General features: G+C 53.5%; 1 protein-coding gene across 1 annotated transcript in view; it reads left to right on the top strand.

Annotated features, from left to right (window-relative positions):
- The window catches only part of ADAP2 (ArfGAP with dual PH domains 2), an 84,768-nt gene extending 77,617 nt beyond the window's left edge, over positions 1-7,151 (top strand). The window contains exon 11 of the mRNA XM_073563822.1: positions 6,931-7,151. Coding sequence (XP_073419923.1) covers positions 6,931-6,959 — 29 coding nt within the window. The 3' untranslated portion in view covers positions 6,960-7,151. The remainder of the gene's footprint in view (positions 1-6,930) is intronic.
- Positions 7,152-18,149: the final 10,998 nt, after the last annotated feature.

Raw genomic sequence — 18,149 nt, 5'->3', positions numbered from 1 at the left:
TAGGATCTCCCCCTCCCAGCCAGAGACTTTCACACTTATCCCGGTTGATCATGGACCCGGATGCCTCCGAGTAGCGCACTACCTCCGACATGACCCAGTCCGCCTCCCCTCTCGAGGATACGAACAGGGAAACATCATCGGCGTACGCCACCACCCTCAGAGAGGAGCCAGAGCCCACCCGGTCCATCCCGACTCCCGCCAACGGTCCACGATCTACCCTCCTTAAGAAGGGATCGATCGCGAACACGTATAAAAGCGGGCTCAGCGGACAGCCCTGACGGACCCCAGAACCCACCTCAAAAGGACGACCTGACCAACCATTCACCAGCGGAAAAGTCTCAGCCCCTTGGTACAAGATCTCTAACCATTTTACAAACCTCCCAGGCAGACCATACCTCAAAAGGACGGACCAGAGGTACTCGTGGTTGACCCGGTCAAAGGCTTTCGCTTGATCTAATGACAGCAAGTACCCCTTCCAGTGACCTGCCCTACCCTGCTCCACTGCCTCTCGGACACCGAGCACAGCACTAAAAGTACTGCGGCCTGGAACAGAGCAATGCTGGGCCCCTGAAAGGAGCCGGGGTGCAAACTTCACCAGCCGATTAAACAGCACCTTGGCCAGAACCTTCCGGTCCGTATCGAGAAGCGCTATGGGACGCCAGTTCTCGATTCGGGACGGATCCTTACCCTTTGACAGAATAATGAGGGCTGACTTCCTCATTGAGCCGGGAAGAGTGCCCGAGGAGAGACACTCATTAAAGACCCCTGTCAAGAGGGGGACCAAGGAGTCCCTAAAAGTCTTATAGAACTCAGATGTTAAGCCATCCGGACCTGGCGATTTCTTGAGCCGAAGCCCATCAATGGCCAGTCTCACTTCCTCTTCCCTGATTTCTTCTGCCAAAACACCAAGAGAGGGGTCACCCCCTGGCTCAGGGATGGCTTCAGCCAGGAAAGCCGACATCCTGTCCCGATCCAGATCCTTCTTTTCCAAGAGGTGTGAGTAGAAGGATCTGACTACCTCCAGGATCCCTGATTTGGATCTGTTCAGGGACCCCGTACTGTCGATCAGTCCTGTCACCATCTTACAATTCACTGACATCTTACAGTTTCTGTAAGGGTCGGGCGAGCGGTACTTCCCGAAGTCCCTCTCAAAAACCAAGGATGTGTGCCTATCATACTGACACCTCTTGAGCAAAGATTTCACTCTGGAGATTTCCTCTCGGTCACCTCCAGTCGAGACAAGCTGCTCGAGTTTCCTCCCCAGAGCCTGGTACAAGCGGTGCCTGTTCAGACTCCTGAGGCTCGAGAGCTGACGGAAGAACCCCGCCACCCGCTTTTTGAAGATCTCCCACCACTCTGACTTACTACTACAGAGATCCAACAGCGGTACCTGGCTCTGAAGAAAATCCTCGAAGGATTGTCTCACCTCCGCTTCTTCCAGCAGGGACGAATTGAGCTTCCACAGCCCTCTTCCCATCCGAGGAGTCTCTGCAACATTCAGAGAAAAGAAAATTAGACAGTGATCGGAGAACTCCACCTCAACGGCGGACACAGCAGAAAAGATGGCGTCCTCCTTCAAAAAAAACCTGTCTATTCTAGACCTACAGCTACCCCTATGGTAGGTGAAACCTCCGTGACCTGGGGTGTGCCGGATGTGGGCATCCACCAGGCGAGCTTCACTGGCTATGCTATTCAACGCGACGCTATCATAAGCCAGGCGATCTCCGGGACCCCCCCGGTCACGGGACCTCGTAATGGTGTTGAAGTCCCCACCGAAGACCACCTGTCGGCTCGTAAAAAGAAAGGGCTTGATCCTCAGGAAGAGACATTTGCGGTCCCACTTGGACTGCGGGCCGTAGATGTTGATGAGCCGGAGCTCTTGTCCCCTCATGAAGACATCTAGGATCAGGCACCTCCCCATTTCCAACTCAGTAACCCGTCGGCATTCAACTGCTGCAGTCTTAAAAAGGACTGCCACCCCGCTATACGGCTCGGCCGCAAGAGACCAGTATGAGGGCCCGCACCTCCACTCCCTCTGTGCTTTATAGATGGCCCCCATGTCTGTTAGTCTGGTCTCTTGCAAGAATAAAATTTCTGCCTCAATCCGGGAGAAAAAATCAAAGGCCGTGAAGCGAGCCGCATCTGACTTAATGCTGGCGACATTAATAGACGCCAGCGTCAACGGGGCGAGTTCAGCCATCATGGGTGATCGAGTTGGATGGCCAATTTCTTCCCTACCCCGCTATTACCTCCTCCTGGGGAGGGGTCAGACACCTTCCTTTTCAGGGAAGCTCCCGACGTGTCCATCCCACCCCCCCTGGTGTCCTCGCCCCTGGGTTCCAGGTCTGTCCCCCCCTCAGGAGGAGCAATGCCCCCTGAGGGACGGACTCCGCCATCCCCTGAAGGACCCTCCGGTGTTGCCCCCGGCCCAGTACCCTCGTCTTGCGGTTCATCATCTGAACCCCCGAGGGCGCTGAACCGGTTGGAGAGTCTGATCAGAGGGGGGTCAGCGGGCCCTTCCGTATGCACCCTTGTGGTCGGGGGTGGGGGGGACTTTGAAGGCTTGTCAGCCTTCCTCCCCACCGCTTTGCGCTTGGCACGCCTGGTTTTGCCACCTGGTGCTGTAGGCTGCTCTTGGACATCCTCATCAACACTTTCATACTGAGAGGAATTGTCCGAGTCAGCCGCTTTCTCCTCTCTCTCCATCCTCCTGATCTCCTCACCGCACTCTCCCCCAGGGCCTCAGAGGCTTTGGCCACGGGCCTGGAGGGAGGAGCAGGCATCACCCCGGTTGCCCGAGGCTCCACCTGTCCCTTACCTCCCTGGCGTTTTTCCTGCCTCCGCTGGTACGCGGGGCCCCTTGCAGCATTGCCCTTCCTCACTGGCCCCTCAGCCCTTCCCCCTTCGCCACCACCTGCCACAGCAGAAGCAGCGCCACCGGGGGTTGCCCCCCCGCGGTCTCCCCCCACCGGGCCTGTGGCGGCATTAGAGAAAGAGCGAGGGCAGCGGCTGAGAGGGTGACCCAGGTCACCACACAGGTGGCACCGAATGTCTTTGCACAAGGCAGCCAGGTGACCTACCCCACCACACAACGCGCACTTCTGCACCTTGCAGTTGGCGCTGAAGTGAGTGGGGTCGCCGCACTTGTGGCAGACCTTCGGTTGCCCCTGGTAGAAGACCAGGATCCTGTCCCTTCCCAGGAACGCCGAGGAAGGGATGTGGGTGACCGTGCCGCCGGAAACCTTCAATTTGACCATGAAGGTCCAGCCCCCCGACCAGATGCCAAACTCGTCCCTGTTCTTTTTTGGGACCTCGGTGACCTCCCCGTAACGGGAAAGCCACGTCATGATGTCCACGCCTGCGAGTGACTCGTTACATGTAACCACGGTCACTCGCTTGACGGAATTTTGGCGAGACACCGCTTGAGCCACGAAGTCTCGCCATCCGGGCTCTTCTCGCACCAGCTCGTAGTTTGACCAGAAGAGCTCAAGCCCCTCTGGCCGCACGAAGCTGACGTCGAAGAAGCGGGACGCCGAAGGGTGTATCAGGGCAAAGATGTCATTCGCCCCGAAGCCCATCTTAAGGAGGAGCTCCACCACCTTGCTCCTAGGTGGACAAGCTTCACTGCCCCCCCACCTAAGACGGACCACATTCCTTCTTGGCGGCCCCTGCCCGGCTGTGGGGAGAGACCAAACAGTCCCTCCCTCCCTTTGATTTTGGAAGGCTGCTAGGCCATGTCTCTCTATCCAGAAAGACAGGTCCACTGTCCTCCCCTCTACCATGATCGATCTTTCTCCCCTTTGGAGGGCCTCCAGGAAACGGCGGTGCAAACCGCCGTCCCCGGAGCCCGGAGGCGAGGAGACCCCCCCGGAACCACCCCGACCCCCAGCCGCGACCCCCGCATAATTACGTTGGGGCCTCGCGGCTGGGGGGGCAGACGGGCCAGCCCTCCCACCACTACCACCACTTGTGCCAGCACCCTCATTCACTCTCCCGTTCACTCTTTTATTATTTCCACTCGCTCCGGCACTCACTCCAGCATTTACTGCCACATTCACACTCGCACTCACTCCCTCATCCATATCGCTCACATCACCATTTATGTCCTCAAACAGCTCTTCAAAAATATCTCCTATCTCACTCCCACTCTCACTTCCAGATAGACCACTATTTACATTAGCAGACTTGGTGTTGCAGTACCCCTGCCTGCCTGCTGGGGGCCCTGACTGGCCAGTGCTCTGCTCCTTGGAGCTGCTGGCACTGCTCCAACTCTTGTCCAGGAGTGCCGCTGCCCCTTTAAATACCTCCGAGCAGAGCGCACTCAGTACGCCCTGCCCGAGCCTGGGAGCAGCAGCAGCTCCTGGGTTCTCTGGCTCCACTTTTTTTCCTTTTTGCGGTGTCTTTGCACTGAGGACAGGGACGGCCACTGCCACCGCACCCTGCCCTCTGCTGTTCGCCCCCGCCGGCTTCCCAAGGAGCGCCAGAGCCCCCGCACCACCAGATGGAGGTAAGTGGGCTGGGGACCCCGACAACTCCCTACCGACTTTTGGGGGCACTATGCTGCTTGAGGGGGTAGGCGGGACAGGAGGCAGTGGGCCCGCCAAGGCCACGCCCCCCCCGCCGGCCGCAGCCACCCCGGGCAGAGCAGTGACCCCTTGCGAGGCCACGCCCTCCCCAGGTGACGCGGGCACAGCGGGCGGGACAGCGGCCGAGGAGGACACGCCCCCCCCGCATGCCGCAGCCTTTGCAGGCTGGGCAACACTCGGGGAGGCCACGCCCCCCTCACGGACTGTCACTGCGCCCCTGAACCCACCACTTGATGTTGGCAGGGCTGGCCACTCCCCCTCATCGCCCAGCGGCGGCGGTGCCCCCAGCACGGACCCCTTTTTGGGTCTACGCGCCGGGGACCCCGCTCTTGCCACGGGCGCCGTCAGAGGAGCTACCAGCCCCTTGCATTTTTTTAGCTGCTGCTTCACAGCAGCCTCCACGCCCTTTCTAGGTCTCTGGACCCCCATAAGTGGACCAGACTTAACGGACCCGTGCGTGGGGGATCCAGAGACCCCAGCACTCACCGCCGGAGGTGCGGTCCTGGCTGTACCCGTGCTGAGCGCCAGGACAGCCCCCCCTGCCACCGGGGACTGAGCCCGGACACCACTACTGCCAATACCGCCAGCGGCTGTTACACCACTGGCACCAGCACCGACCTCCATGTCGCTGCCTGAACCCTCACCGCCACCACCAGATGTGACGGTAAGGTCCAGGCACACATCACTCTGCCCGCGCCCCCGCTGCGGACCCACCACAGGGCCCGAGCCGGGGTGGGCAGCGGGTTCCATACAGCGGGACAGAGGGACCCCGGAAAGAGGGACAAACATTAGTTTGTCAGCCACGGTGTTTTTTGGCTTGCGCTTGTTTTTTTTCTTTTTCCTCTTTCCGGTTGCCTCGTCCTCAGGGCAGACCTCATCCCCAAAGAGCAGTGTGCCAAACCGCTCTGGGGACTCGATCTGCCTCACCTGTTGTAGGACGAGGCAGCCCCCCTCACTACTACTGTCCCCACTCCCACCAGCCTCCCCCTCGCCCCCACTTTCCTCCGAGTAACTGGAGTCCGGTGGGAGAGCCACTTGCTCAGGGGCCACCCCGCTGCATGTTACCTGGGTGTTGTTGCTCACCAGGCCTTCAGGTGGGGCAGGCGTAGATGTTCCGCCATCCTCCTCCTCTTGGCCCTCCACCTGGCAGGGGCCTCCCGACCCCCCAGGAGACCCTCCGGTCATGGCTCTAAACCGGTCATCGTTTTTCAGTTTCTCTGCAAAGGGGCCGCTCCCACTCAGGATAGCCGCCCGTATCTCCTCCAAGGCCCTGATAGCCCCCTTCAGCCTCTCCACCGTGGCGGAGACCTCAGCTCGTCTCGAGGCGGGGAGCCGGTTCTTAGCCACCGCTCGTGCTCCCCTTAACTCCTCCCGGAGTTTTCTCAGCTGTTTGGCGGCCTCCTCATATTCGCAGAGGTGCGCATGGATGCGGGAGGCGTAGATGGTGGATGGCTCTCCCTCAGCTCTGGAGCCCCAGATGTTGGGGGGCTCTGCCACTGCACCTCTGCTCTGGGCCGCCACTCCTCCGGGAGGAGGAGCCGCCACGGTACCAGCTTCGGGGGGCCCGGTGTCCCGGGGCTCCTGGGTCCTGCGACCCCCTCTCTCCTGGCTCCGTCTCTTCCCCATCTCCCTGGGACTGGCTGGCTGCACCCTGGCCTCTGGATGGTGCTGAGGCCCCCCACCCCCAGCTGGCTTGCCGGAGGGTGGGAGCCAGGGGCACAGCCCCGGCGCTCAGTCCCAGGGAAAGTCCTCTTTCCTGGGAAGGGGGCAGATGGAAAGTCCTTGCAGGAAAAAACCTCCCTTCCCAGGAGCTTAGCAAGGCCCTAGCCTGCAGACGCTCAGCACAGATGCTCCTCCTCTTCCTGGGCGTGCTCTATCCTCCAATCACCTCCCGAGCTGCTGTGACTATTCTCCTGTTACATTCTGTCTTATCCTCCAGAGCTGCAGTCACTATTCTGCTGTTACCTTATGTCTTATCCTCCAGTCACCTCTAGACCTGCACTCACCATTCTGCTGTTACATTGTGTCTTATTCTCGTCACCGCCACAGCTGCACTCACTATTCTGCTGTTACATCATCTTATCCTCCAGTCACCTCCAGAGCTGCAGTGACTATTCTCCTGTTACATTCTGTCTTATCCTCCAGAGCTGCACTCACTATTCTGCTGTTACATTGTCTTATCCTCCAGTCACTTCCAGAGCTGCACTCACTATTCTGCTGTTACATTGTTTTATCCTCCAGTCACCTCCAGAGCTGTGGTCAGACTTCCCATGATGCTCTAGGCCAGTAGTCGGAGGTCCGCTGCGATGCTCTGTAATATTGAGTGGTCTCTTCCGTCACACAGGGGGCCGCGCACTGGACATCATCCTGTAACGGACGGAGGCGAAACCGACCAAGAAACCGACAGTCCTGTGCAAACACTGACGGCCGGAGACCCCAGGAGCGAAACACTAGAGACTGAGCCAGGGGTCCACAGGAGAAAGAGACCCCCGGGGATCGGCCCTTTACATCCACGGCCCCAAAACCCTGCAGACAAAACTACAGCAATAAACCGATTGTAAAGTAGTGATGTCACAGCAGTCCTATGTAACAAGCCAAATAACACAGGGAATGTCACCTGCAGTCCTACGTAACACCACAGATAAGTCAGAGTACAGATGATGTAGCTGATGCAGGGGCGGACATCAACAGCTTGGGGCCCCTGTGCAATGTCTCCTCTCAGAACGTATAATACTGTACCTTATTACAGTGTCCTCTCTTGTTATGTACAGTGTGACGAACAGCCCACCGCCGTTCGTCCACTTACGGGCGACGACTAACGGGGGTCCCGCTGCCACCAAAACGCGACGGACAGCGGACCCTGTGTCACCACTATGTCACGATCCCACCACTGACACCGGGGTATCAGCGGACGGAGGGACGTGACACAATGCCGGCACACGGCTATCACAGGCGCAGTGGGGCTTATCTTAGTTATCCCACCACTGGCACCATGTGACAAAAATATCCAGCAAGCTAATCTCGCTCTACAATTTGCCGCAGGGGGAGTTTAATTTGGATGCCCCACCACTGCTATCAATCTTCCAAGTACTGCGGGGATTTATGTATATCCCACTTTCTCAGTTCCACTTTGGAACTCGCAGCTCTCCGGCGCCCCCCTTACCCTCAGGTCAGTCAGGGAACTGCACCTAGGATAATTAGTCGCCGGACGGGCTGCCTGTTGTGAACCGGCAATTAGGCTTCTGCAGTAAGGGAATTATCAATGCTGTGGCTGCAGACCCTTATTCAGCAATATAAGACCCTTCTGTACTGCCAGCAAGCCGTAATAGCCGTACACAGCGCGCTGCCACCAGTCACGGTTACTTAATTCACAGTGTTAAATTAAGAGGGTCCGTGGCAAACCCCTTGAATTAGTAGCGATTATCTATCAAAGGCGTATAGTTCGATTCTTAGAGCATGGAGACAGATCTAAATAATTTCATTTATTTTCCGAAAGAGGACAGTGATTACAGATAAAAGTTGCTATAAAATTGAGACATAAAATATGTACAGTACAGGTATAAAATAAAAGTGGAGAAAACAAAGAGATTACACTCACAGTTCCATATTGTTCCTTAGGCAGACCATGCGGCTTTAAGGGGGGAGGAGCCACACGTCTCCATTCATCTGGAGTTCTTGTCAGCACCGACTCTGCAGCTGTTCTGAGCTGGTTTGCCCAGGAAATGCCTTATAGACTTTCCTATGTGACATCACGGAGAGGTGCATTCTGGGTTGATCCCACCTCTCTTATCCAAGTTATGTTTTGGCTACAAAACTTAGATTAGCTATAACTTTATGGGAGAAGCTGGTATGGACTCATCAGTGGTATCATGTTTCCCAGCGTAATGAGCCCATCAAGAAAACATCAAACATCTATGCGATATGACCGTCCATTTGGGCGCAAATCATATCTCATGTTCTGGGCATCCGAGAGTTTTGCAACAGGCACCACAGCGAAGCTGGGTCTGCTCGGATCGCAGAAATATGATTTTTATATTTCTGCTGGGTATGGTTTTCGCGGGACAATCCCTTATTGTTTTATTCAAACTCCTGGTTTCAAACAAAGAGTTTAGTTCCCGCACTTTTTTTTCTCTTTCAGCTGAGAGAAGCCAAATGGTGTGAGGAAGATGGTCTAGCTAATTAACATTCCTGCTCTTCCAGAGGAAGTTGGTTTAAGGTTTCAGAGCTAGCCCAGGCAGGGGGGCACTGGTCAGTGTGTGAGTGAGCCATGGGCGAAAAGAGGAGGGGGGAAGGTGCTGCATGAGCTGACAGCCTGCATTGGCATAGAGGGCTGGATTTTTCTGGAAAGTTACAACAGAAAACATCATATTTTGTAGACAAAACCCCATACCTCACAGACATTGTACATCACACCTCCCCCCTTAAGAGGGCGCTAAGGAGGCATTACCTCTCGGTAATCGGCCATGCGCACCTCAGCGGGTTCGCCCCGGCGGGACAACCCATCGGCATTGCCGTTTTCGCTGCCCTTCCTGTGTTTTACAGTAAAATCGTACTGTTGAAGGGCAAGGCTCCAGCGGAGCAATCTTCCATTGGTTCCGGACACTGTGTGCAACCAGCTCAGAGGGTTGTGGTCGGTTACCACCGTGAAGGCGCGCCCGTACAGGTAGGGCTGCAAACGTTGCAGTGCCCACACCATGGCCAGACACTCCTTCTCGATGGTCGAGTATGCCACTTCCCTCGGCAGAAGTTTCCGGCTCAGGTACAACACGGGGTGCTCTTGGTTCCCCGAGTCGACCTGGCTAAGCACAGCACCGAGGCCAAACTCGCTGGCGTCGGTCTGTACCAGAAACGGGCGACTGCTGTCGACTGCTCTCAACACTGGAGAGTTGCACAGGGCTGCTTTCAAAGCTTGGAAAGCCGCCTCACAGTCATCTGTCCAGTTGACTGTTTGGGGTAGCCTCTGCTTGGTGAGGTCAGTCAAGGGTTTGGCAAGGGCGCTATAGTCCTGTACGAACCGCCTATAGTACCCTGCAGTGCCCAAGAAGGACTTCACCTGTTTCTTGGTCCTGGGGGTGGGCCAGGACACGATTGCGTCCACTTTTTCTGGCTCCGGACTCATGGAACCCCCGCCTACCCGGTGCCCCAGGTAGTGGACCTCGCGCATGCCTATCTGGCACTTCCCCGGCTTGATGGTCAGGCCTGCCTGGTGAAGACGCTTGAGCACCTCCTGGAGGTGCTGAAGGTGTTCCTCCCAGGTGGAACTGAAGACGGCAATATCGTCTAAGTACGCCACGGCGTACTCCTCCAGTCCCCGAAGCAGGTGGTTGACCATCCGCTGGAAAGTGGCAGGGGCATTCTTCATGCCGAAGGGCATGACCGTGGACTCGTACAGTCCAAAGGGGGTGATAAAGGCGGATTTCTCCTGCGCCTCAGGGCTCAGGGGAATCTGCCAGTATCCCCGACTCAAATCCATGATGGATATGTAGTTGGCGTTTGTCAACCGCTCGAGCAGATCCTCGATGCGCGGCATCGGGTGGGCATCAGAGGTTGTGATGGCGTTGAGCCCCCTGTAGTCCACGCAGAACCGGGTGGTTCGATCCTTTTTAGGCACGAGGACTACAGGTGAAGCCCACGCACCTTTTGACCGTCGAATCACTCCCAGCCTTAACATCTCATCGACCTCTTGGCGCATGACTTGTTGCACCGTTTCAGAGATCCGATAAGGTGTTCGCCGTAATGGGGCATGATTCCCGGTGTCCACCTCATGAACCGCTAACTCCGTCCTCCCAGGACGGTTGGTGAACACGGGCCGGAAGAGTTCCAGGGTGGCCATCAACTGCAACCGCTGGGACACGGTGAGCGAACCACTTATCTCCATGTCCTCAATGGACCCATTGGCCTTGGCCTGGGCCAGCATGTCCAGGAGGGAATCTTCCTCCCCATCCTCTGGCAGATTGCAGACCGGTAGGACGCAAGCTTCACGTTCGTAGTGCGCCTTCAGCATGTTGACGTGAAAGGCCTTGCGCCTACCCCGAGCATGGTCAAGCGTGACCACGTAGGTGACCGGGTTGAGCTGTTGGTGGACGACGTACGGGCCTTCCCAGGCTGCCTGAAGCTTATCCGTTGGTACAGGGACCAGCGCCCACACCTTTTGACCCACCTGGTAGGTCCGCTCCCGGGCGTTCTGGTCGTACCAGCGCTTCTGGTCAGCCTGAGCCTGCGTCATGTTGTCATGCACCAACTGCGTCAAGGTCTGCATCTTGTCACGGAAGCGCATGACATAATCCACGATGGACACTTCTGTGGGGTTTGGCTCATCTTCCCAGGATTCTCTTATCAACCCAAGGGGTCCCCGGACTCGCCTGCCATACAGGAGCTCGAAGGGGGAGAACCCGGTCGAGGCCTGCGGAACTTCTCTGTAAGCGAACAGCAGGTGTGGGAGGTACCGCTCCCAGTCGCGCCCTTGGGTCTCAACCAGTATGCGGAGCATCTGTTTGAGGGTACCGTTGAAACGTTCACACAAACCATTAGTCTGTGGGTGATACGGACTCGATACCAGCTGCGTCACCTGCATTTTCTCACAGAGAGCCTCCATTAGGCGAGACATGAATTGGGGCCCTTGATCGGTAAGCATCTCCCTGGGAAATCCTACTCTCGAAAAGATGGTCACCAGTGCGTCAGCCACCTTATCTGCCCTGGTTGAAGACAGAGCTACTGCCTCTGGGTACCGGGTAGCGTAGTCTACCACGGTGAGAATGTATCGCTTTCCGGAGCTGCTGGGGACGGACAGCGGTCCTACAATGTCCACCGCGATTCTCTGGAAAGGCTCCTCTATCACCGGCAAAGGAATAAGGGGAGCCTTAAGAGCAGGCCCCGCCTTACCCACTTTTTGACAGGTGGCACAGGAGCGGCAGTAGTGTGTTACATCTGTCCCCATCTTGGGCCAATAGAAGTGTTGAGACAGCCGTGCCTTTGTTTTGCTGATCCCCAAGTGTCCAGCGAGTGGAATCTCATGGGCAATCCGCAACAACTCAGTTCTGAACTGATAGGGGACGACCAGCTGTCTTTCCCTCAACCACTCCTTTTTAGGATCTCCGGGTACTGTCTCCCGGTACAACCTTCCTCGTTCCCAGAACACCCTCTCCTTATCAGACTTGGAGGTGGGCGTCTCGGCGAGACCTCTCAATTTCTCCAGGCTGGCATCTGAGTGCAGAGCAGCCTGGAACTCCATGCTGGAGGCTGCCAGAAGTGACGTCAGGGTCCCCTCTTTACTGGGACCCTCTGGAACCGGCTCTGGGTTCACCTCTGGTTCAGTCTCTCCTGTAGCAGCAGAGGGTCCAGAAGACAGTGCGTTACCTGCGATCTGGGCACTCTGACTGCGTGTGACAGCTGCTATGTATGCTGTCTCCCTGGGGATTTCTGCAGACCCACCAGCTGGTGCTGCCCTGGGCTCTACCTCCCCATCCACCCCCAACACTTCAGGAGCAGTGCTACTTATGGGCCAGTTACCTTCCTCGGTGGCACTGGTCAGCTGCATGGCATTACCTTCCTCATGGTCCCCATGCACCTCCCCATCCTCTTGAGCACCGTTGCTTGCTCCTGCCAGGGGTTCCTCAGCCGTCTCACTCCGCAGAGTGACGGGGCTGAGCACCTCGGTACCTGTGGACACATCTACCGTTTCAAAGAAAGGGTTAACGGGTTCAGTCGGCACAGATACATCAACATCATCATTCCTAGGAAAAGAATGGTTATCAGTTTGCTTTGGTACAATCACATCAGCATCATACCTTGGGAAAGAATGGTTGTTAGTTGCATCATTACTCATCAAGGCATTAGCAGGTAACACATTCAGTTTCCCATCATCAACATCATCAGGGTTAACGTTACCCTTATTATCAGTTTGGGGAAGGGTGTCAGGGACATAGTATGCAACCATCCTCCCCAAGTCAGTCCCCAATAAAACATCAGTGGGCAAATTTTCAGACACTCCCACCTCCCTCAACCCGCTCCCGGCACCCCAATCAAGAAAAACTCGTGCCACTGGCAAGGGACAACGGGTGCCTCCAATCCCGGTGACAGTCAGGGTTTTCCCCTCAACAAACTCTTCAGGGGCCGCCAGTCCAGGACGGATGAGGGTTCGTTCAGCCCCGGTGTCCTTGAGGCCTGTAGCAAGACGGGCCCCCACCTGAACAGGTTGAACGTTGTCGTCAGCCCTCCCAACCACACCTCCCACCAAAAGAACAGAGGCGTTGGGCCCGGGGGCCTTGGCTGGGGGGTTCTTCGGCCTATCCGGACAGGTGTAAGAGAAGTGACCAGGCCGCTTGCAGTGGTGACACAGGCGACTGTCAGTAGCCGGCCTGTTGTTGGCAACAGGGACAGGGCCTCCGGAGGGACGGCTAGCTGGGGCATTGGGGTTGGTTGCTGGCTTACCCCCTTTCCAGCTGGTGGCGACTGGCCTCCGCGTCTCGGGCTTCCGGTTGGCCTCGTGGTTGTCGGCGATCTGCGCCGCTTTGTCCGCGTTCGTTGGTTCGCGGTCCAGGATGAACTGTCGGACCTCAGCTGGGCAGAGATGCAGGAACTGGTCTTTGATCATCAGGTCCCGTAGCTGCTCAAAGGTTTCAACGGACAGTCCATGGATCCACTGGTCAAAGTGGGTCCTGAGTCCTTGCACCACATCACTGTAGCTATCGTGTGGGCCACGTTGGAGGTGTCGGAACTTCTTTCGGTATACCTCAGGTGTCAGCCGGTATTTGGCGATCAGCGCCTGCTTTATGGCGTCATAGTCGTCATCGGCTTCTGGCGGAAGAGAAGCAAATGCCTCCAGGGCTTTGCCTTTTAGCCCTGGGGTCAAGTACCTTGCCCATTGGTCTCTAGGCAGCTGGTACTGTCTGCAGGCTTTCTCAAAGGCTCGCAGGAACGTGTCCAAGTCCCCATCCTTTTCCATCACGGGAAAATGCTCTGGCCGGGGTTTAGGAGTCTGGACGCTGCTGGGCTCACGGCTTCGGGCTGTGGGGGCATTCCACCCCCGCTGGAGCATCTCCAGCTCATGGGCCCTCTGAGCTTCTGCATGGCGCTCAGCTCTCTCAGCCTGGGCTTGACGCTCGACCCTCTCAGCCTCAGCTTGGCGCTCACGTTCGGCTTGGGCCTCCTGCCGATATTGCTGGATCAGCCTCACCCGCCCATCCCTGTCTTCGGCGGGGAGTTCGTCCAAGGCCATTTGCAGATAGGGGTCCACCCCGTTCTGGTTGAATGTGGGGCCAGCGCTCAGGAGTGGAGCCTCTGCTGCAGCCCCATGGCAACTTGGGCCAACTTCTGCGCTCGCTGGATTCTGGCCGTTGTCCAGCTGCACTAGAGCCGCGATCATTTGATCTTTGGTTCCTCCTGCGGCGTCTATGCCTCGGTACGTGCATAACCCAGCAAGGGTGTCCTTTTTCTGCTTCTGATACCACTCCACTGTCATCGCCGCCATGGTTGCCAAATAAAAGATAGAAAAAGAAAAACGAAGAAACGGGAGGGGGATACTTGCAAGTACACACTAATGTCTCAGGACTAGTAACCACTGAGTCTGTTCTCCAAAACCTATGATGCAGGATTCCCGCAGGAACCGTGCAGGTCTTTAGTGAGAGGAATGATTGCTCAAACCAAATCACTAATGCTCTAGGATTATCCCACCGCTCTGCCACCAATATGTGACGAACAGCCCACCGCCGTTCGTCCACTTACGGGCGACGACTAACGGGGGTCCCGCTGCCACCAAAACGCGACGGACAGCGGACCCTGTGTCACCACTATGTCACGATCCCACCACTGACACCGGGGTATCAGCGGACGGAGGGACGTGACACAATGCCGGCACACGGCTATCACAGGCGCAGTGGGGCTTATCTTAGTTATCCCACCACTGGCACCATGTGACAAAAATATCCAGCAAGCTAATCTCGCTCTACAATTTGCCGCAGGGGGAGTTTAATTTGGATGCCCCACCACTGCTATCAATCTTCCAAGTACTGCGGGGATTTATGTATATCCCACTTTCTCAGTTCCACTTTGGAACTCGCAGCTCTCCGGCGCCCCCCTTACCCTCAGGTCAGTCAGGGAACTGCACCTAGGATAATTAGTCGCCGGACGGGCTGCCTGTTGTGAACCGGCAATTAGGCTTCTGCAGTAAGGGAATTATCAATGCTGTGGCTGCAGACCCTTATTCAGCAATATAAGACCCTTCTGTACTGCCAGCAAGCCGTAATAGCCGTACACAACGCGCTGCCACCAGTCACGGTTACTTAATTCACAGTGTTAAATTAAGAGGGTCCGTGGCAAACCCCTTGAATTAGTAGCGATTATCTATCAAAGGCGTATAGTTCGATTCTTAGAGCATGGAGACAGATCTAAATAATTTCATTTATTTTCCGAAAGAGGACAGTGATTACAGATAAAAGTTGCTATAAAATTGAGACATAAAATATGTACAGTACAGGTATAAAATAAAAGTGGAGAAAACAAAGAGATTACACTCACAGTTCCATATTGTTCCTTAGGCAGACCATGCGGCTTTAAGGGGGGAGGAGCCACACGTCTCCATTCATCTGGAGTTCTTGTCAGCACCGACTCTGCAGCTGTTCTGAGCTGGTTTGCCCAGGAAATGCCTTATAGACTTTCCTATGTGACATCACGGAGAGGTGCATTCTGGGTTGATCCCACCTCTCTTATCCAAGTTATGTTTTGGCTACAAAACTTAGATTAGCTATAACTTTATGGGAGAAGCTGGTATGGACTCATCAGTGGTATCATGTTTCCCAGCGTAATGAGCCCATCAAGAAAACATCAAACATCTATGCGATATGACCGTCCATTTGGGCGCAAATCATATCTCATGTTCTGGGCATCCGAGAGTTTTGCAACAGGCACCACAGCGAAGCTGGGTCTGCTCGGATCGCAGAAATATGATTTTTATATTTCTGCTGGGTATGGTTTTCGCGGGACAATCCCTTATTGTTTTATTCAAACTCCTGGTTTCAAACAAAGAGTTTAGTTCCCGCACTTTTTTTTCTCTTTCAGCTGAGAGAAGCCAAATGGTGTGAGGAAGATGGTCTAGCTAATTAACATTCCTGCTCTTCCAGAGGAAGTTGGTTTAAGGTTTCAGAGCTAGCCCAGGCAGGGGGGCACTGGTCAGTGTGTGAGTGAGCCATGGGCGAAAAGAGGAGGGGGGAAGGTGCTGCATGAGCTGACAGCCTGCATTGGCATAGAGGGCTGGATTTTTCTGGAAAGTTACAACAGAAAACATCATATTTTGTAGACAAAACCCCATACCTCACAGACATTGTACATCACATACAGCACTGTCGCTTATTACATAGTGTCCTGTACTTTTATATAGAGCGCTGTCCCTTATTACATTGTGTCGTGTATTTTTTATATACAGCACTGTCCCTTATTACATAGGGTCCGGTATTTTATATACAGCATTGTCTCTTATTATATAGCGTCCTGTATTTCTATATACGGCACTGTCCCTTATTACATTGTGTCGTGTATTTTTTATATACAACACTGTCCCTTATTACATAGTGTCCTGTATTTCTATATACAGCACTGTCCCTTATTACATAGTGTCCTGTATTTCTATATACAGCACTGTCCCTTATTACATAGTGTCCTGTATTTCTATATACAGCACTGTCCCTTATTACATTGTGTTGTGTATTTTTTATATACAGCACTGTCTCTTATTATATAGCGTCCTGTATTTCTATATACGGCACTGTCCCTTATTACATTGTGTTGTGTATTTTTTATATACAGCACTGTCCCTTATTACATAGTGTCCTGTATTTCTATATACAACACTGTCCCTTATTACATAGTGTCCTGTATTTCTATATACAGCACTGTCCCTTATTACATAGTGTCCTGTATTTCTATATAAAGCACTGTCCCTTATTACATAGTGTCCTGTATTTCTATATACAGCACTGTCCCTTATTACATAGTGTCCTGTATTTCTATATACAACACTGTCCCTTATTACATAGTGTCCTGTATTTCTATATACAGCACTGTCCCTTATTACATAGTGTCCTGTATTTCTATATAAAGCACTGTCCCTTATTACATAGTGTCCTGTATTTCTATATACAGCACTGCCCCTTATTACATAGTGTCCTGTATTTCTATATACAGCACTGTCCCTTATTACATTGTGTCGTGTATTTTTTATATACAGCACTGTCCCTTATTACATAGTGTCCTGTATTTCTATATACAACACTGTCCCTTATTACATAGTGTCCTGTATTTCTATATACAGCACTGTCCCTTATTACATAGTGTCCTGTATTTCTATATACAGCACTGTCCCTTATTACATAGTGTCCTGTATTTCTATATACAGCACTGTCCCTTATTACATTGTGTTGTGTATTTTTTATATACAGCACTGTCCCTTATTATATAGCGTCCTGTATTTCTATATACAGCACTGTCCCTTATTACATTGTGTTGTGTATTTTTTATATACAGCACTGTCCCTTATTACATAGGGTCCGGTATTTTATATACAGCACTGTCTCTTATTATATAGCGTCCTGTATTTCTATATACAGCACTGTCCCTTATTACAGTGTCCTGTATTTTTATATACAGCACTGTTCCTTATTACATAGTGTCCTGTATTTCTATATACAGCACTGTCCCTTATTACATTGTGTTGTGTATTTTCTATATACAGCACTGTCCCTTATTACATAGGGTCCGGTATTTTATATACAGCACTGTCTCTTATTATATAGCGTCCTGTATTTCTATATACGGCACTGTCCCTTATTACATTGTGTCGTGTATTTTTTATATACAGCACTGTCCCTTATTACATAGTGTCCTGTATTTCTATATACAACACTGTCCCTTATTACATAGTGTCCTGTCATAGAATCATAGAATGGTAGAGTTGGAAGGGACCTCCTGGGCCATCTGGTCCAACCCCCTGCTCAAAGCAGGATTCGCTAAATCATCCCAGTCAGATGTCTGTCCAGCCTCTGTTTGAAGACTTCCATTGAAGGAGAACTCACCACTTCTCGTGGCAGCCTGTTCCACTCATTGATCACTCTAACTGTCAAAAAGTTTTTTCTAATATCTAATCTGTGTCTCCTCCCATTCAGTTTCATCCCATTGCTTCTAGTCTTTCCTTGTGCAAATGAGAATAAAGTTGATCCTTCTACAATGTGACAGCCCTTTAGATATTTGTAGACAGCTATTAAGTCTCCTCTCAGTCTTCTCTTTTGCAAACTAAACATTCCCAAATCCTGCAACCTTTCCTCATAAGACAGGGTTTGCAGACCGGTCACCATTCTGGTCGCTCTTTTCTGAACTTGCTCCAGTTTGTTGATGTCTTTTTTAAAATGTGGTGCCCAAAACTGGACACAATATTCCAGATGAGGTCTGACCAAAGAGGAGTAGAGGGAAATAATGACTTCACATGATCTAGACTGTATGCTTCTGTTAATACATCCTAGAATTGCATTTGCCTTTTTTGCTGCTGCATCACACTGTTGACTCATATTCAGTCTG

This window comes from Dendrobates tinctorius, unplaced genomic scaffold (genome assembly GCF_039654945.1).
Source record: "Dendrobates tinctorius isolate UK_male_01 unplaced genomic scaffold, ASM3965494v1 ptg000399l, whole genome shotgun sequence".
Lineage (NCBI taxonomy): Eukaryota > Metazoa > Chordata > Amphibia > Anura > Dendrobatidae > Dendrobates > Dendrobates tinctorius.
This window is presented reverse-complemented; position numbering and strand designations above follow the sequence as displayed.